Raw genomic sequence first — 19,733 nt, 5'->3', positions numbered from 1 at the left:
CTCAGCACAGACCTGGCCTTATCCATCACTCCAGAGAGGGCACTTCTTCCCTTCTGCCCTGCATTTGGGTGAGGACTCATGGCAGCAGGGAAGGCCAGACAGCTGGCTGGTGACGACTGCAGCAAGTGAACTCTGCCCTCCGACTGGTCATGCAGAAATGCCACAGTTCAGATGTCTCCAAACAGATTGTTCCCTCCAGACTTGTGTTAAATACAGAAACACACCGCAGATGCACAGTCAGTCCAGCAGTTGATTATTACTTCTCGGATACACCATATTTCTCTCCCAGCACCCTCCTGGTACTGGCTCCGATCAATTTGCTGCAGTCAGCCAAGACAGACCTGCTGATTCAGCTGAAAAAACACCCTAGCAAAATGAAAGCTTTAACTAGATAAACTTATTACCTGACATAAGGAATAAAGATGGAAGCAGGAACAAGAAGCAGAGAGAGCCTGCTTCAGCAACAACTCGCAGCTAGACTGCCTTAAGTGAAGTGTGAAACTGTACCCTGAAGGCTCACCCATCACCTTTGGCAGGGGCCAGCCATTCACATACCTTTCAGTTTATATTTACCAGTCCCTACTAGTTCAACTGCTACTCATTGGTTTTGCCCTGTAGTTAAAAGCTGTGCATTAAGCACCAACACTTATTGATTTTAATTTAACTGCATATCTAAATTTAGTACTTCTAGGGAGCAGACCTGTAAGACAGAGTACCAGCAAGTGAAATACCTAAACTATAGAGAAATAAATTTTAAATCACCCAATCCAAACCTCTATCTTCTCTGGAGCTATGTAGTCATCACTGATACCCATTAAAAACTCCACAAAATGGCTTTTATTAGTCAGATTTTTGAAAGACTTCATCAGTCTCAAATCTAAGAGAATATGATTTAAAAAAAAAATAAAAATCAAAAAAAAGAAATCAAAAGGACTGTGACATGGCTATGACCTATTATTTGTATGCAATGGAAGTAATACAGCAACTCTTGGACTGCTGTACTAGGTCAATTGTTTCAGTACTGACAAAAGGGAAAAACAACAACGACAAAAAAAAACCACCTTTTTACTATAGTTAAGCATCCAGCAGACTCCAGAGCTTAAGTGATCTCCATGGGCTCTTTCTACCCCAAGAAAGATTTCCTCTTGAAGTTCAGTGACCCCCTTCTTACCTTGTCTGAGATCCTTGGATCAAGGGGTTGAGGTTAACTGGAAGTTCCATTAACAACGTGTCCTTAAATTGGACAGCATTAGAGATGGGCAAGCAAGAGGTAGATCAAGACTTTATCCTAAAAGCAAATAAGCACACCAGGGAGGTATGCCCTATTTCTCAGCACTAAGCTGACAAGCAGCAGAGTAAGGCAACTTTCTGGGAGTATGCAGTACAGCAACAGGGATGGCTGTCTTAAGACAGCTCAATGAAATACATGCAGTCTGTGACTTCAACAGTGAGTTTGAGCAGCTGCTGTTTGTTTGTCTGTGAGATGTCCCTGGGAGCACAAAAAAACGTAAGCTATCTAGGGTCACTGCTAAGACAGATAACTTCCCTGCAACAGAAAACTGCACCTGGCTTTCATAGTCACATAGATAGAAGGTAACTGCAACACTGCATAACATATCTGGTAAGAAAAGCAATGTAACACTTGTTTTCCACTTGCTTTCAAGAAGTGCTTTGGTCTCTATCACTCTCTATGCCTTGGAGATTAATAGGACAAGGATTTGGATAAGTCTCCTCTGGCTTAGCATCCAAGCTTGTGCCCTTGGAGGCATCGATGTGGGTGAAGCACAAGCAACTCTAATAGTGCTGGATGCTGGGTTACAGCAGTCAAGCATAGAGAACCACCAGTTCTCAACCCAGAACTGCTCTGTGAGCTGGCAGGGCTCCTAAATCCACTCCTTTCTCTCTTCCTTACTTCTCCTACCCCTCTGCAGGGCTTGGACAATTCAGACACCTGACTACACCTGCGCTGCCACAAAAGGAACAGTGTTGTAAGAAGATGCTGCTGAGAACCAAAAGGGCATGTGTATAAACACGGTGACCAAGGAGACAAAGCACCATAAGCCAGCAGAAAGAAGACAGTCAGAAAAAAAAAAAAAAATACAGCTATTCCAAAGGCAAAATGCTTCCATACCAAAGTATCATTCCCTCCATGCACACATACATATACCCATTTATACATACACACACCTGTGTATCTTTTCTTTTCAGGGTGTACAAGGCAGCATCACATGCCTTTAAGAAGCTGCTAAACTTCAAGACTACTGCTGAAACAAGTTGTCAACTAGGAGAGAAATGTGCTTAGTAGGCAGAGTTAAAAAAAAAAACAACAAAAAACAGACCAAGTTATTCTTGACAATTTTTCCAGCTGAAAGTACCTTCGGAGGACAAAACCAAAAACTTTTGTTTTTCCCCTTTAGTCATCCCAGGTGTTATACTAATCCTCCTGGCCCAATCCAGCTTGAAAGACAACAGGAATTTCACCAGCCTAAAGATTACTACTACATCCTCTTGCATTTCATATATACCTATTCCACAACCCACGCCCCAAACCACTGATCACAGATTTACTATTCAAATCTACACATATTTCTAGTTTATTTAGCAAGAACAGACCTTGTCTGAAAACCTTAGGTGACAATTAATAGTCACGGTAGCCAGGTGTAGTAATACATCTGGTTCCATGTGCAGGGACACCTCCCACCAGACCAGGCTGCCCGAAGCCCCATCCAGCCTGGCCTTGAGCACCTCCAGGGATGGGGCATCCACAGCTTCTCTGGGCAGCCTGTGCCAGGGCCTCACCACACTCGAGTGAAGAATTTCTTCCTAATATCTAATCTAAACCTACCCTTTTTTAGTTTAAAGCTGTTACCCCTTGTCCTATCACTACATGCCCTTGTAAGAAGTCTCTCTCTGTCCTTCTAGAAGAAGCAGCCCCCCTTTAGGCACAGGAAGGCCACTGTAAGGTCTCCCCAGAGCCTTCTCTTCTTCAGGCTGAACAACCCCAACTCCCTCAGCCTGTTCTCATAGGAGAGGTGCTCCAGTCCTCTGAGCATCTTTGTGGTCCACCTCTGGACTTGTTCCAACAGGTCCCTGTCCCTGTGCTGGGGGCTCCAGAGCTGAACGCAGCACTGCAGGTGGGGTCTCACAAGAGGGGGAGAATCCCCTCCCTCGCCCTGCTGGCCACGCTGCTTTTGATGAAGCACAGACACAGTTGGCTTTCTGGGCTGCAAGCACACGCTGCCAGTTCATGTTCCTTGTCTTGCACCCTCCCTTCAGGCACTCATATACATAGCACTCCTGACTGGGGCATTCAGCATAGAGCTCTACAGCTACTGTACTTTCTATACATATTAATAGCCCACAAATGTTCATATTAACATCATTTAAAAGAGATGTTAAGAATACAATGTAATTCTTTCAGATCTTACCCATTCCTTTTATATATAAATTTGTGATATCAGTAAAGAAATTCACGTTAAAATTGATGCCTATATTTAAAGGACCATTGAACTTGCTTCTAGACCTGCCTAACTCCCGTAGAGTTTCAGAGGATTTAAATTCAAGATATACATACACTTATTATCAAATTAAAACAAACAAAAAACCACCTTAGCTAAATTAAGGCATTTCAATCCTCAGATCAAATGAGTGCATATTCAAGGAGAAAGGAAAGGGAAGTCCAAGATGCGAATTTCAGGGAAACATTTATGAAGAACACTCAAGTCACTCAAGTGATCTTGGAAGATTATACTCTAAACCCTGGAGAAAGTTATGATTTTAAGTGGGAAAAACTCCTTTCCTACCTCTTGTAAGGATCTGCATTGGCTTTAGCAAGAGATTGGCTGAGCATCTAACACTTTCTGATATGCCTGAGCACAGGTTCGCAAGGATGTGTTTTCTCCAGCTTTAAAGATTTTCTCCATGTCTGAGAAAGTCTGGTTACATCATCCCTGGGGAAGTCAGCTTAAATTCTAGCCCCTGATTACTATTGGCTTAATGCAGGACTGCATGGATTCACTTGAATCCTTGGATTATGAATGTTTCCAAACTCATCTGAGTTTGATAACCAGCTTCACCCCTCCCCAGCCCAAGAATTTATCAAAGCTAGATGAAAATGTACCGTAATTATGAAGACTAAATAATGACATAGCTAGCATTTGCCTGCATAAACTCTTCAGTTTGAACTCTTAGCAGCAGGCTCAAGACCAACGACTAGCCACTGAATTTCCTACTTTTGCCAGTGACTGAGAGACCTGAACCATCTGCCATTATGAGTGTGCAGTAGCCATAGTGATCAAGTTACTGCTTTGTTTATTGAGAAATGTTACGGAGATTTAACTTGGGCCCATATCACAGAAGTACTTTATGGAAGATAATGCGACAAAGGATCAAGTATGGGCACCAGAAACAGGAGTCAAGCAAGATAACCTCTCTATTTCTATTAATAGTAAAGGATCACATTTACCCTTGATAGTTTCAACAGCTTTCTGTACATTGCTGCAGCTCTAACAACCTTCCTCACTTCTTGTCGGGTATTTTGAGTCATTAATTTCTATGAGAAAATTTGGTTGCTGTTTGCCAAGTGTATTACACCCTGTGTTAGGAATAAAAATACATATAAAAACAAAAACACAGCCAAAATCAACCTCAGTATAAAACTGACATAACCTAAAACACTGCATTTGCTTAAATGGCAGTTTAGTAACAGGTTCAGGGTCCTGCTTGATCAGCACGCACATCTAACCTGCAAAGTGGCCAGCAGCAGACTTATCCTTAGTAATTTGTCAGAAATTCACATACTTGTCCAGAAAGCCACCTTATAGAAGTTAACTTCTAATAAGTAGTACTTGGCACTTTCCAGAAGACATTACCCCTCTATTCCCAAGCTCCCATACCTAGTGTTCAGATTTCAGGTATTATTTATTGGCTCCAGAGTTGACACGAGTCCTTGGAGTTCTGAATGCCTCTCAGATCAGGCAAACAAATTCGTTTGGAGAAGGATTTTTTTTTTTTTTTTTTTTTTAATTGTAGCAAGGTTAATCTTACTGGCTTGCAGACAATTAAGGCTCAACCAGAGAAAGCCTTGACCTGGCCCAAGTTTATTCTGCTAACCTTCTCATAAGCTCAGCTATGCACCCTGAATAGCATATGATTTATGAGAAAAGTCTGCTTCCAAATGTGGGAATTTCATTTTGTTTCTAAGCTGGTTTAGAATGCAGCCATCACAGGTTTCGAGCAACGTATCAGTCAATAACAGAGCAAGAAACATTCTCTCCATGCAGTATGAAAAATTGCTTAACTTTTTAGGCTGGAGCTTTTTGCTTTTTTTTTTTTTCTCCTCTCTTCTGTGTTACTATATGAAGGGTTTTGTGCCTAAGAAAATGACCTGGGACTTTAATGAAAAAACAACCAGCTACAAATAGTTCAGGTCTCCAATATGACAGGCTGCATGTGCAATGGGTGAATCATCTCTTTCTGGACCTTATAAGCTATTTGTAGTTATAGGCATGCGTATGCATGCACGCATGTATTATATATGTATGCACACACAAAATTAACTACATAACCATTGACGTGGGGACAGAAAACACCGCTTTCTTTAGACATCTTGAAGGGCTACGGTAGCTTGCCTCCTGCACAAAATGAAAATCTAATTTAAGAAAGACACTTGTTTTTTTCAACAATTCTGTAATCTTCCAACACTTCTTGCATCCCATCGTCTTTTCTGTTTAGGATCTGACTAAAGTATTATGAAATCTTCCATGATCACTTCCAACTTTTTTTTCCCCTGTTAGTCTCAAGCCAAGAGGAAGAAAGTTGACTTCTTAAGCAACTGTTAAGGGAAGCCACAGTGAAATTGATTCTTCATCCAGCGAAGCTAAAGAAACCTAGGTTTGTAATAATTAATAACTGCACTCTCTGCATATAAAGCAAGAAGAATCTGCAAGCTCTAGTCAGCTTTTACAGTGAAATTAACTTGAAGAAATAACAGGAATTCACTTACAAAACAATGGAAATTTCTACTCCAATGACAAGGATTACACCATTTGTAAGTTGTGATGTCTCTAAGAAGTGCCATCTTTCCTCCTCCCCAATTCAAGTGGGAGAGTTTCTTGCAGTGATAAGCAAAGCTAATTTATTAGGACCAGGTGAGCAACTTGTTATGTGATCCTTGTTACGTGGTCTGGGAGTCCAGACACAGGCAGAGTTCAACCCTTTAATGTTTCAAAGGAAGCATGAAAACTATGTATGAGTCAACATATTTCCAAAATGATTCTGAATCAATTTCTAGTATTGGCCTCCTTTTTCTTTCCCCCATGTTATCCTGTTAAACTAACAATTAGGATTATTAAATCACTCAAAGAGTACACAAGACTACAGAGCTTAGACATATAAATTTCCTTTTTTAAAAACAAAGCAGTTAAAAGAAAGAACAACTTGCAAGTTAATTTCCTGTTAAAGAACAAAAAAAAAAACACCTCAGAACCAAAGCCTTATGAAATTCATATACATGAAGGTAAAAACATCACAGTAATCTTTGCTATGTCATCTGAGAAACAGTTATTGCTCCCACCTGTAAAATCCTGCTTCTTGTAAGACTCCCCTGACAGCAGTCTTCTTCCTTTGTAACAACCAGGTATGAGGAGTACGCTGCAACTTTCTTTCATATGCATGCATCAAATAGTGCTGATGAATTGTGGTAATACAAATACATGAGCTGAATACTGAGAGTTGCTATTAAAACATCAAAAGAAAGACCTCTGGATATTCCTGACAATTCTTTCACATTAAAAACAAAAAACACCACCTTGGTATGACACTCAATTCTGTATTAACTAGCTGAAGTTTTTGCTGATGTTCTAACATTAGAAATAATGTGCTAAAAACAAAAACAAAAAAACATTAAGTATAGAAAGTACCAGTGAAACAGCTCGTATGGTGTCCCCTGCTATCAAAGTTCATGGAGCCTGCTGCAGCAGGTTTGTAAACAGGAGTGAAAAGATCACAGAGAAGGTCTAATATTAAGCACAACTCCAAGTTTGAATTGATCCCTCTGCTGAATCAAGTTCAAATTTATTGTAGATAATCAACCTAAAAAGCAACAAATTGGCATCTGAGATTTAACCTTCTAGAAAAAAGTATACACCTTTCAAAAAAAACATAGAAGAAAAACTGTCATACCACTGACCACAAAAGAGTCACTTCTAGGAATTAAAACCGTGAGTATGCTGTTCTTTGTTGTTGCTGCTGTGATGATGATTGTCCTTGCTGTTGCTGAAGACGAACTTGCTGGGAGTATGGATCCTCAAGAGACTTAACAAAAATAGTTGTTTTAGGCCCCGTTTTCCAAACAATACCATTTGAATCTATTACAGAGGACTCTACTGTGATGTTATGGGTGCCAAGTATCACGAAGTTTAACAGAAACTGAGTGCTGAAGTAGTCATTGTGTGGTTCCACCCTCTGCTCCATTTCATTGCTCATATTGTCAATAGGAATCTGAGAACACACGAAAGGTTTAAACGTCATTTTATATAACCTCTTAAAATATGTTTTTTGTTCTGTTTGAAAGACAGGAGGGGAAAAAAAAACAAACCTTTGTCCTCAGTTTTCCAAGACCAATGCACATATGTGCTTGAGTCAGTTTTGACATAGTTTTCATTGACAAATAATTTTCTTTTTTCTAATATCTATCAACAATTTTTTTTATTTTTTTTTTAAAACATCTATCAACAACAATGCAGCTAACACCAAGTCTCCCCGACCTCCCCAGGGTTCTGGTTTTCACAGAGTAATGCACATCAAACACTACACACTTCCTGGTCCTATTTTAGAAGCAACTACCTCCCTTAACCCCCAAAATCCCCAAACCGACCAAAACAGACCTTTCACTAAACACTGTTAGCAGAACCTGAACTTCAGGCATGCAATCTTTGATAAAACTGTTCACTTGAATTTAACAGGCATCTTCTCAGATGCTATTTTATTTGGACAGTCTGTCTTTCTGATTTCCATACTCAAAAAAAATCCTTAATATGAGGACAAAAGTTCTAGAGACTAAGCAGCAGAGAACAATTTGTTCCTGACTTTCTTCCCTCCAGAGTTTCCCTTGATATATAGGTAGACTGAATTTCCCTCATCTGAAGCAAATTTCTAATGACTGGGTCCAAACAGTCTCTTCAGCATGGAAGAAAAGTTGTTACTAAAAAGCTGCAGCAAGCACAGAAATCCCAAATCCCTTCCAAGCACTATGATCAGCAACCACTGGTACTTGAGTGTCAGGAGTGAGAGGATTAGAGAAGAACCCGTTAATTTCAACCAGAGGCAAACAAAGAGCAGGGAAATAAAGCAAGAAAGCTTAAGATTCCTCCTGGCCATATTATACCCATACCTTATAGTCCTGTCCAGATTTGCTTTGCAGCACTGAAGATACATTTAGGCAGACTGACTGGATTTTACGGAAAAGGCCTGGTTTAGACCCATGCTGAACCACTCCTTCCACCTTTAAGGCCAATTGCTGATTGTTCTGTACTGCAATAGGTTCTGCTGGGTTCCTTGGAGATGGGGATAGAGCAAGCTGAAACACAAGATGACAGACAAATATGTAATCCTATGCCTCTTGGAAAACAAAAACAATTTCAGGATGAAATGGAACATCATCTTATAGTAAAATTTCAAAGAGGGATTTGGTAGAGAAACCAGCAGATGTAAACACAGAATTTGTATCAGTGATTACTATAAAAATTTAGTAAGCACCATCAGCAATATCAGGCATGGTCTTTGCAACTCTTTCTTTAAACACCTTCAAAATGAGTAAAAGTCTTCTAGAAAACATCCACAAGTAAGCTCTTAAGTACACGAAGCTAAGCATAGAAGTAAAAAGCTGTAAGAATAGATAATACAGACATATATCTTAAGGCTTTCACTTTTCCCAGAAAAAGGACCATTTGAGTTAAAAATACAAAATCCACTCAACCCCCCACTCCTGAAGGTGTCATATAGCCATTCTTATTCAGTCAACCGATAAATATAACAATTTTATTTCAAGATAATAAATCTTGCTTTTTGAAGGAAAAGGCAAAACAATACAGGCTTATAAAGGCTGCCTTTCCATAGAACATATTTAGTTCTGCAGATGCAGAGTCAAGAAAAATTGCAGTCAGATTTTATTTTAAGATCCTGCAATTAAAGAACTCAATCCTATTTGGTTGATTAAGTCACAGCCTAGTGGTTCTTAACGATTACATACTATTATTCAAGTTATGACATACATATTAAGTTATTCCTAACTACAGTACACACCTGGGTTTGACTGTTAAGTACCTTCACTAAAGATATTGAAGCTTTGTGCCTTCAGAAAGGCTTTTCTCATGAAGTAAAGACTATAAAGAGAAACTTCAGGCCACATTTGAGCAGTACTTACCTTAATGCTTGTAGACTGCAGTTTTTGAAAGAAGTACCTTTGAAAAGAAAGGGGTACCTTCAACAAGGCAATGACAGCACTGCACAGACAAGCTGTATGCTGTAAGAAACAGAAAGAAATCAAATGAGATGAAATATTTCATAGAATATGGAAAAGATGCACTCACAGTAATGAAACTGCAGTGATTTCCGCTAAAAGTCAGAAATACATTGACATAATCATATGATTACAGCCACCACAATGAGAGTGACTACATTCAGCCTCTGCTTATGTTCTCTCCTTTATGAAGGTTTTCTGCTCACGATAGAACAAGGAGACCAAGAAAAAGAAAAATGCAAATTATTTCAGTCCTAGCATTAGAGTCAGCAGCTTGAAACACTCATGCACAAAACTCTGACACTCAAACTCTCTAAAATAAATTGTAATCCCCCCACAGCAAACAAGACTGGCACCTTCCACAACTTGATATGGTGCAATAATATAAGTTTTAAGCCTTTTATCCACTCTTCCTTCCCTTACTGCATTGTACTATCCTTCTTGTTCAGAAGAGTGAAGTGGTACTGAAACCACTGAGCTTAGCTGGCACAGAGACACAATTAAGTTAACAGGGTTTACCTTAGCTACACTTTACACAACTCTTTTTTTTTTTTTATATGCAATTTGGAATTGGTAAGGACTGTTGAATTTAGAAGAAAGGCAAATAGATGCCAGCCATAACAAAGGAGCTACCCTGTTTCCATCAACATGCACTTCAGTTTTACGATGTTCAGTAACAGTAAGAGACAGCACTATATTAACACTGTAAAGGAGTATGTTATCAGCTCACTGTTTGCATTCAGCAAGCTTTACATTGTGTTCTCTGATGACCTGCACTGATAAGAGAAACACTATACTCCAGCAACGTAGTATTAACTGCCAACAGCTCAGAAACTGAAGCTGGGCTAGTGCTGGACCCTCCAGCACTGTGTGTGGTGGGGGAAGAACTCCTTCATGACAGCATCGTGAGTAAACAGACCACGCTTCACTATTTGAATGTGGGTGTCATTAGAGATCTGTCAGAGACTTGATGTTACTTTTAGGTATTGTGACATTTATCAACATCTGCCATATTCTTAGCACCAGAATTTTAAAAGCATTGTTTTGATCAGGCCAATAAGGTTATAGGTATTTTAGCAGATTTTTTTTTTTTTTTTCAAGTATTAGAGTATATCCTTAGGGACCAGGTTCTGTGTGCCACTAACAGCTTATGTTAACTAACTAAAGTGTGCTCTTTAATTTCTTGACCTCCATGGAGATATGCATACACACACACACAGATATGTATATATCTGTGTGTGTGCGTGCATGTATATGTGGAGCTGATGGGTTTTTGGAACCTTCATCTACAGAAAATACATTTAAACTATTACTTGCCAAGTAAGACACAGGAGCATACTTCCTGTTGAGGGATTCCACTTCTTCTAGTACACGATTAAATACAGACATCATTCTTCTTTCATATTCACTCTCAACATGTGCTGTTCCATTTGAAGTGTATTCCTGGAAACTAGAAAATAAAACATTTTGTTGTACCTAATATATTTTCTTCATCCTAATCTAGGGTGCTCAATCCCAATCAGACCATTTCTGTTACAACTTAAAGTCCATTAAGAAATAAACAGTGTAAACACTTCGGCAGACAGATTTATTATTTTTCTACTCTAAGACTTTGCACTTTACATTTAAACCCTTTCTTAACTATAGCTTATCCACCATGTTGTGTCTTCCCCCTTTCTCACATGAAGCAGTTACAGGTCTAAAAAGACTCACACTTATTTCCCCTAGCTTTTATTTAAGCCTGCAGCATTTACAATGTTTTAAAAAGCCTCACAAGTCAAAGAAAAGGGAGAATGCCAGTCAGAGTTAAGAATAAATCTGGAAACTCTTAATCTCATGTTCTGAATAGAATTCTGTCTCCTAAACACCTACCTTTTTGAAGTCCACAGCTTCATACTTGTAAGAAGTATGATTAATGCATCTTCTGAACAATGCTTAGTTCATAATAAGTAGGACAGTCATTTGGGGTGTCCAGTTTTATTTCAACTTAGAAGAATCACGCATTTATAAAGATATTTATCTACATTATCTTCCCTTCAATCTCTGACTCAGAGTTCAAAAGAGTGATTCAATTCATAGTTGCTTCAACATAATTTTGCTGGCGCATACGAGTCCACAGTTTAAAAAAAAAAGAGTTAAAAGTACTGGATTTACATTAGAAAGCTTAAACTAATCTAACATGTCTAACATGTCCTTAATGTCTGAAGGAAACTAACATATACCTACTTTTTGCACTTACAATTCTGCGCGAATTCTCACAATTCTAACACAGAATGACACATACTAAAATACATGGCCAGAGATTAAAAGCTGTTTATTTTAATCGAAGTCTATATTTAAGATGAGTGCAATATAGCTCACAAGAGCAAAATAAATAATAAAAAGCAGAATCTGAAACAGTCTCTATACTGCCAGATCTAGCCCAGTAATAACAGGTATCCTCGAGCCTACCCTGAGTAAAATCACAAGGGTCCACTGGGAAACTTTCTGAACATTCCTTGAATTCCTAGACTTAAAGCCCCAAGGATTTAGAAACAAAAAGCAAAAGAATAGGAAGTTAACTATCAAACCTACTTTGCAGATTCTGGATCCAAAATCAGAGCTTCAATCGCATGCGAAATCAACAGGCAGCTCTGCTGTTGTCTGATATTAACAATAAGGAGTTAAGAGACTTACAAACTTGGGTTCCTAAAACAAGAAATACAGTAGTATTTACTGGCTTTTTTCCTTACTTCTCTAGTTTTCATGAAGTAATCCTATCACTGTTCCTTTAGGAAACAGAGCAAACAGTACCAAATTCCAAGTTTTATACTTGGCAGTTGCAAGTTTTGAGTCATAACTTTTTCAGAAACTTATTCCAAACGATAGCACAGTAGTACCCATTTCCAAATGGATTTAAAAAAAAAAAAAAGGGTATCCGATTTTTAGGTAAACTGCTTCAAAATGGCTTTGTGCCAGCTTTCATAGAAGAAAGGACTGTTAACCTTCATGCTGTCTGCATGAGAAGACAAGAGGACTAACTCTGAGCTTTTAAAAGGATACAGTTCTACATTCCTTAGAGTTGCTGAGTCTGCATCGAAAGATGATTGATAGAGATCCCCATACCGTGCAGCCAGGTTTCGGAACTCTTCCATTGATAGTTTCATCTACGGAGAAAAGTTACCAGTCAAAAAAAAAAATCATACATCCAGAAAACCACTATACTAACATACACAACTGAAGGAGTAAGACAACATTCAGGCAGATATAGGAAGTTTTTGCTTCTTCACACAGATAAAAATCACCAGAGTGACAGAGTATTATCCATGCTTTATACAGGTATTTTTCCTGTAACAAAACACAAACATATCCTTTTTTGGGTTAAAAGCAAAAAACATGAACAACCTCCACTCTCCCCCACTGACAAACCAAACTACTCTGTCTTTCAAAGACTACCCACTGATTCCTTCTTGCAGGCTACATGCATTTAGAAACCCGCTGCTTTGGTATTCTGTATGGTACCAAGCTGCTTGCCAACACTCACCAGGAAGAATTACAGTGCGAGCCTTAAATGTGTATTTTTACTTTTAACTAATATAATCACAGTATCTGATGTGTTTCAAAGCAAGGTGGAAAGGTCTTGCTGCAATTTTGAGTGTATTGCCTGGGTTACTGCCTGCATATTCTTGGAAACTGTGTGCACAAATGTGGAAAAAAAACATGCTCTGCTTCCCTACAGTTATAGGGGAAAACCAAGGCCTACTGTTCAGTCACACTTTTCACAGATGCTTTTCAATTCTTTCATCTGGTATCTCTGCTGAGAAACAAAATTCACACCAGTTATAAAAGTAACTACACTGAAGAGTGGAACAAGAATACATGCCTGGTTAGAGATGCGTCCACACCGTTGGAGATCATTTCCTGATGTCATAGCAATTGTTGTGGCAATAGCTGGTGGTGGACTTGTTTTTAGGCTGTTGCAGGTACAAATAAGTTGAGAAAAAGCTTGCAGAAGGTCAATCCTGAGTTTCACAAATCCACACTGAAAGCTCAGAGGATTAAGTGGTGTACTAGCAGCCTGAAACACAGTAATAGGAATGTTGGCAATCTGGGTCAAAAGCAAACATGGTAAAATAACTTTGCAATGTCACTGAACTGTCTCATCAGACAACTGAACTCTCCAGGTCAGTACCAAAAGCTGTTTTTCAAAACCACAATTAACGGACTTGCTTGATGTAAATCATGCTGAATATTAAGGCCACGGAAGTTTACAGAATTAAGCTGTACTTCAAGTGTATCATCCTTGTACCAAGTGTGACTTGAGCAGCTACAGTACTATTAGGGCACCTATTTCCTAAAGGCCAAGCCTTTAGACTTCAAATGACTAGTCCAGATAGTCCCTGCCCTAAGGGAGGACACAGTTTGCCTTCTGATTCACAGAGGACTGATAAAGTGATTCTCTGCATGAGCCACAAGATAAAAAACTGGCTAAAGATACCTGCACCAAAAAGGAATAATCAACTTTGATTTTCTTGGAATTGTGAAATGGACAGGAACAAAGGCACTGAACCTTGCATCTGATGAAGACAGGGACAGTTCAGTGACAACCAAGAAGTGTAAACAACAGAACCCCAGGAGGAAAATGCTGCTATTTTTTAGAAATTATGTCTCTATCAAATTCTGTTCCTTAAGAGCTTATCTGTCTCGGAGAAGAATCCATGACAGCTTAAGAAAGCTAGGAGGGGGCAAATTGCAGCACTCAAAAGATTTGATACTAGTCAGACCAATAATCCATTACTTATTTTTTCTGTTCTGATGGATTTGAGAGGACCACCCTTTTTTCTCTAGCTGAGAGGAAACCTGCCTGCAAAACAAAGCACTAGGACATTCTTTTACACAGAGAATGGATAAATACTGAACTTTTGCATGTCTTACTCAGTGCTTCTCATTTCACAACAGCAGAGGCCACTTCTGGAAGTGAGAAGTTACAACCCTTCTACAATACCTTACCAAGAACTATTTTTTTGTTTTCTGACAGGAAAACAAGTATTTCACAAACATCCCATGTCATCTGAGAACTGGCCTACGATTGACTGAAGTAAGGAAACATCAGCCAACTGCAATCACCTTAAACTATTGGGTTAGATTTCAACCAAAGAAAATGTCTTAAGCAAGACTCAAGCTATTCTCCACTTAAGCTATTCCGCCCCCCTTAGCATTTCACTTTCCCTTCTCCAAGGGCATAACCATCCCCCTGCCTCCACTTTTGAATGGAAGTTGCTCAGTTTATTCTGCAAGGGTAGTCTCAGAAAATCCTCTGAGGAAAAGACCTCACTGTACTGTAATAATTACTCTACAGAGAGTTCATGTTTTTACAGAGTGAAGTCTCAGTACTTTAGATGAGAAAAAAAAGACATTTTTAGTAGAACAAATCAGTCTTGATTCTTGTAAATGGAAATATAAGCTTGTCTCATTAATATTACAATTTATATTATCTGCTCCCCACATAGCCATGGCCAATAATTGAGTTACAGTTCTTTTTGTGAAAATGACAAAGTTCTTTGGCTCAGTTAAGTTCTTCAAATGATGCCGCTTATCAACATATTTGGAGTTAGTGCTACTTAATTATACAAATGCTTCGTTCAAATTCTGTATCTTCTCTGGATTACCAGCAGTGAAAAACAAGCAAAGTTTCCAAAGAGATGAGCGTTCTGTGTAAAAAGGATTAAGTCTTACTTCAAAACCCTTGCTAACAGCACAAGGAAGCACACTGTGAGACAGAGGGGACTGTGGCTGACAGACTTGATGACAACTCCCTGCCCCACACACCTCTCGGCCATAAAGTAATTAGACTTTTTCCCTCAAGGGGAGAAACTCACATGAAAAGACATTCTGCAATTACAGCAATGTAAGAAGGAGGGGTGCACGTATATCAAGAAGGAATTGAGAAATTTCCTGATGAGATCTGATACTGCCTGCATATTTCATCATCGCTAAACTGGGCTGACTGAACATCTGCAACAGATTACCTGGCACAGCGTTTTCTAGCTACAAGGTGGACAACTACACAGGCTTCATCACTTGCACTAATGGTCTGCAGTGCCAATAGTGCTGAGTGATGCTCTACAATGAAACAGAAGCAACAGTAAAGCTGGAGCCAGAGGAAAGAGAGACAGCTAAAATCTTCTGCAGTTAGACTACCATGGGCCCTTTGTGACACTTTGCTTCCCTTTGCAACACTGAGTTATGTAGATGCAAGCAGTGAGCAGCTCCTTTCACAGCTGAGAGACTTAAGCGTGGTGAGAAATTTGTAACAGTGCAAGGAGTCAGCAACAGACAACCAGCAAACAAACAAGAAAATCACAACAACCAAAAAAGACGCACAGCTTCCTCTTCTCTAACCCTCTAAAATCTGCACTTACTCCTGTGGACCACAATTCAGAAGGAAGTGCTTTTCTGGGTGCAATATGCATGGCAACACAGGAAATGAAGTCAGCAGAGGAGATGAGATGAAGACAGAAATTCTTCAACAGAAAAAAAAAATCTAAGGAAAGAGATTAAGTTACTGACCCACAGATTGACCTGTTTCAGCAACAATATTTTCCTGTCTGTATTAAATATAAACATCTAATTAGATGGGTCTCTCCATGTCTTCTAGATGTTAGAGAAATATTGAAGCATGAATTCCTCTTAGTGAATTGGTGTTGCTTTATTGTTAGGATTCCATAGGACCACATTGTTAAATACAAGGCAATGTGAACTCAGTAGGAGGAAGGAGGACAATTCAATCCTCTCAGCATCTCAACAAGCTAGGAACCAATTCAGACAAATTCCCATGCTAAATCATTACAACAGCATTTATTCAGCCAATATAAGGAGTGAAAAATTTCGAGTACTGTAATGTCAAGAAAAAAAAATTTGTCATATCACATGATTTGATCAAGACAGGAAGTCAAGAGGTGGGAAGGCAGAAAAGAGAGATACTAGCTAGTCAGCTTAGCTACAGAACCTTGTCTCTGAAGATACAGTGGGTTAAAACTGGCTTTTCCTTGCAGTCCTCTCAAAAAGAGGCTGGCAGATGTCAGACATCTGCAAAAACTTTTCAGAGGTTTAAGAACAGGAACTAAATGGACCTACAATACACAAAACCACTATCAGTGAAGTAGAAGCTCTGTGCTAACCGTCAGTGATGCTATTCCTTTGTGATATGACTTTAAAGCTTCAGCAATGCAAGAAAGCGCTGAGCTATAGTTGTCCTCTTGCAAACCTGTCAGACACTGCTCTGCATGGGAAAACTCCTTCAAACTGTTCAGCCAGAAGTAGAAGTGTTCTGAGGCCACCTGAGTCAGCAGGCTTTGATACAGCTCTCTGGCCATGTCATGGTTACCCTGTAATGACAATGTTTAGAAGGGATAAGAAAGAAGGCCATGGGTTTTTAAGTAACAAATGCAAATAAGAAGAGTAACATCACCAGAATTAGTCATACTTCAAAAATAAATATAGTGAAACTTCTTTCAATTGTTTGATCATGACAATGCTAACAATAAATAAAACCACAAAGCCTTATTTTATGGAGACACCAGCCTGTATGAACTACAGTATTTATTTATACAGAACAGTAAATTTCTATATTTGTTTCTTACCTTGTCAAGCCTTTTTTTTTAAAAAAAAAAAACAACAACAGAAAAAAAACACAAACCAACAAAAACCTGAAGACATCTCTTTCATCCTCACAGTAACACTGGGTTTGGAGCTATCAAGATCAGCTCAGAGTTAAAACCAGGAACCCTGACTGATTTACCAAAACAGCACTATGCTCAGTCCTCTCTTCTGCATTATGTACTTTATCTATTTAAAGTTACCTAAGCATTTTGTACTAGGGTTTCTATGCAATTCTAACCCCATCTATGACTTGATGGAAGGGAACAGAAAAACAGTATCTTTTCCTTCCTTTCTTCACACTGAAGAGAAGCGCACATCAGGATGGCCTGTATCACCTTCTAAAGAGCAGCTATGCAATGCAGAGTCCACGTGCTCCAAAAAAAGGACATTTTTGAGGCTGTTACCTTCATCCTTCTCAAATACTTCAAAAAGACAAATGGCTAGGAAAACCATCCTGATTGGATGACTGCCCTGAACGGTATATATCTGAATCAGCATTTAAAGGAATTAGGAGAGAACATTATATATTCTCCCCCCCCCCAATATTGCTTTCTTCGTTCTGACTCCTATCATTTTCTTTTCTTTTTCCAGATCTAAGAAATCACTAGCATCCTTCCAACTACACCACACACATTTTTCTCTGGATGTTTGCACTTACCATTCTGGAAGCCTGCCTGGCTATCCTGTAAGCTGTCCATCCATTGGAGGCATTCTCAAGCTGCTGTTTGATAACAGTTTTGATTTCTGAAGATAAGGCTTTCTGACTGGAAACAAATATCACTGTGGCAAGAGAAACCTAGTGAAGAGTAGAAGGATGAAGGAAGAAGGGTGGATTCCAGGAACAAAACAAAAAACAAGGAGAAAAAAATATCAAAGAAAAACAACCCAGCCCCATTTCTTAAACTACCAGAAATGGTCTGCTTGATTTTGGACTCAAAACTACAAAGACTTAACATATATTTTAACCAAAGAACTCTTCCCTGTCATATGTCAATCTTAACATTTGGGGTAACTAAACTATTTGTTGTCAATGACATGTATCAGACTACCACATACAACTTGAGATCTGCCATCTTGTTTCCCCTCTAAGCATTATTTGACAGACTATCCCAATACCTTCTTTGGCTAGCTTTGTCTAAGCAGTGCCATCTGCTGGCAAATCTCATGGAACACATACGCCAGCATTCAACATCAAAATCACACCTCATAGATAGAGCTGAACTACGCAGTCAAAGCTTAAAAGAAAACCAAAAATAAGGCTATAGGCTGGCACATCAACTTGGGCATACCAAATGGCTTAGACCTCCTTTAAAACAAAAACATAAAATTAAAATAAAATTCCATCTACAGTAGTTTATATAGGCTTTATCCATCAAGGATTGTTCACCAGATGGAGGTCTTACCAAGAGTTCCTGTTTTTTATCTGTGGCAGATCGTCCAATTACTTTGTAGAGGTCCATCAGGTCTCCTAGCATCCCATCTGCTAAGATGGGCAGCTGCATGGCAATAGCTGCCAAACAGTGGCACATGAGGATCCTAGCAGCATCCTGGGCACTGTGCAGCTGGGTCAACAGAGACTCAACCACCGACTGGCTCAGGTGAGGACGGCTCTTGACCAACTTCACCATGCAAGTTAAGGTGATCTGCAATTCACACACATCAATACATACAATGAATACATCTATTTAAAAAATAAAACAAAATCAGATACTTAACTGAAAGCATGACTACAGAAATGCAGAAGAGCTAGTATTTTCAGAATCACCTACCACACAGAGAAGATGTCCTAAGAGCCCAAGTCTCTATCCCTGAGCTCACAGCACAAACATACCACAAATTCAAGAAATGATAAATCTTCTCTTATCAACCTTTACAGGTAAATAACTAGACTAAATTCCTGGTAGCAGCTTATGAAGTAAAATAATAAGAATAATAGATCATAGGAATATTGTAATCATGTACAAATTGCATCTCCACCTCCAAAAATCAGGGTCATTCCAAAAATTTCTCCATCCTCCACAGACACCTCCATCCCATGCTGAAGTTTATGTTTCCTTACAGCTGTTCATCAGAGGGATGCATCTTTTTTCCATTATGACAATCAGCTTACTCTAGAGCTGAGAGGGGTCATGTTACAGTTGCGTACTACCACTCTGAACTCCAGTTACTGGCAAAACACAGAAAAAATTTGTTTTTTCCCCAATATGCTATGCTTCCACTAAAAAAGGATCTGGTGCACATTAGCCCTTCTGCTATACAAACCATTACTGTAACTTACAGCTGTGTTAATGAAAAGACAACAGTAGTGTCACCTTTAAGGTTGCTTGAGCTCCTGGACTGCCATCTTGACTACAAAGAACAAGAAGAGACTCTAAGCCAAAAACTGCATCTTGCTCCAAAGGCAGAAGATCTAAGAAAAAGAAACAGTCAGCTCCCTGTTACAGTTTCTGATCATAATCAATATAATACTTGCACTGGTGTTGCAGTGATGATAGATGAGTATTTTCCTAATAATTCTGCCTTACTTTATTTTGATTTCAAACAATTCAATCTCTCAGATAACTATTCACCA

At 39.1% G+C, this 19,733-nt stretch overlaps 1 protein-coding gene across 6 annotated transcripts in view; it reads right to left on the bottom strand.

Annotated features, from left to right (window-relative positions):
* The window catches only part of INTS7 (integrator complex subunit 7), a 40,978-nt gene that overhangs the window by 13,114 nt on the left and 8,131 nt on the right, over nt 1–19,733 (bottom strand). The window contains exons 10-21 of one of the 6 annotated variants that reach the window (XM_084514525.1): nt 19,474–19,571; nt 18,565–18,804; nt 17,820–17,957; nt 16,681–16,887; nt 13,383–13,577; nt 12,563–12,666; nt 12,095–12,163; nt 10,838–10,970; nt 9,425–9,523; nt 8,393–8,578; nt 7,183–7,500; nt 6,385–7,092 (exon numbers count right to left, since the gene is read on the bottom strand). In XM_084514525.1, coding sequence (XP_084370651.1) covers nt 7,213–7,500; nt 8,393–8,578; nt 9,425–9,523; nt 10,838–10,970; nt 12,095–12,163; nt 12,563–12,666; nt 13,383–13,577; nt 16,681–16,887; nt 17,820–17,957; nt 18,565–18,804; nt 19,474–19,571 — 1,757 coding nt within the window. In that variant the 3' untranslated portion in view covers nt 6,385–7,092; nt 7,183–7,212. Of the gene's footprint in view, nt 1–5,083; nt 7,501–8,392; nt 8,579–9,424; nt 9,524–10,833; nt 10,971–12,094; nt 12,164–12,562; nt 12,667–13,382; nt 13,578–16,680; nt 16,888–17,819; nt 17,958–18,564; nt 18,805–19,473; nt 19,572–19,733 lie in introns of those variants that run through there. The other 5 variants (XM_084514526.1, XM_084514527.1, XR_014691421.1 and 2 more) reach the window with 5 other exon arrangements.

The sequence above is a fragment of the Aythya ferina genome (assembly GCF_964211825.1).
Source record: "Aythya ferina genome assembly, chromosome: 3".
NCBI lineage: Eukaryota > Metazoa > Chordata > Aves > Anseriformes > Anatidae > Aythya > Aythya ferina.
The sequence above is the reverse complement of the archived record's forward strand: the minus strand, read 5'-3'. Positions and strand labels throughout refer to the sequence as shown.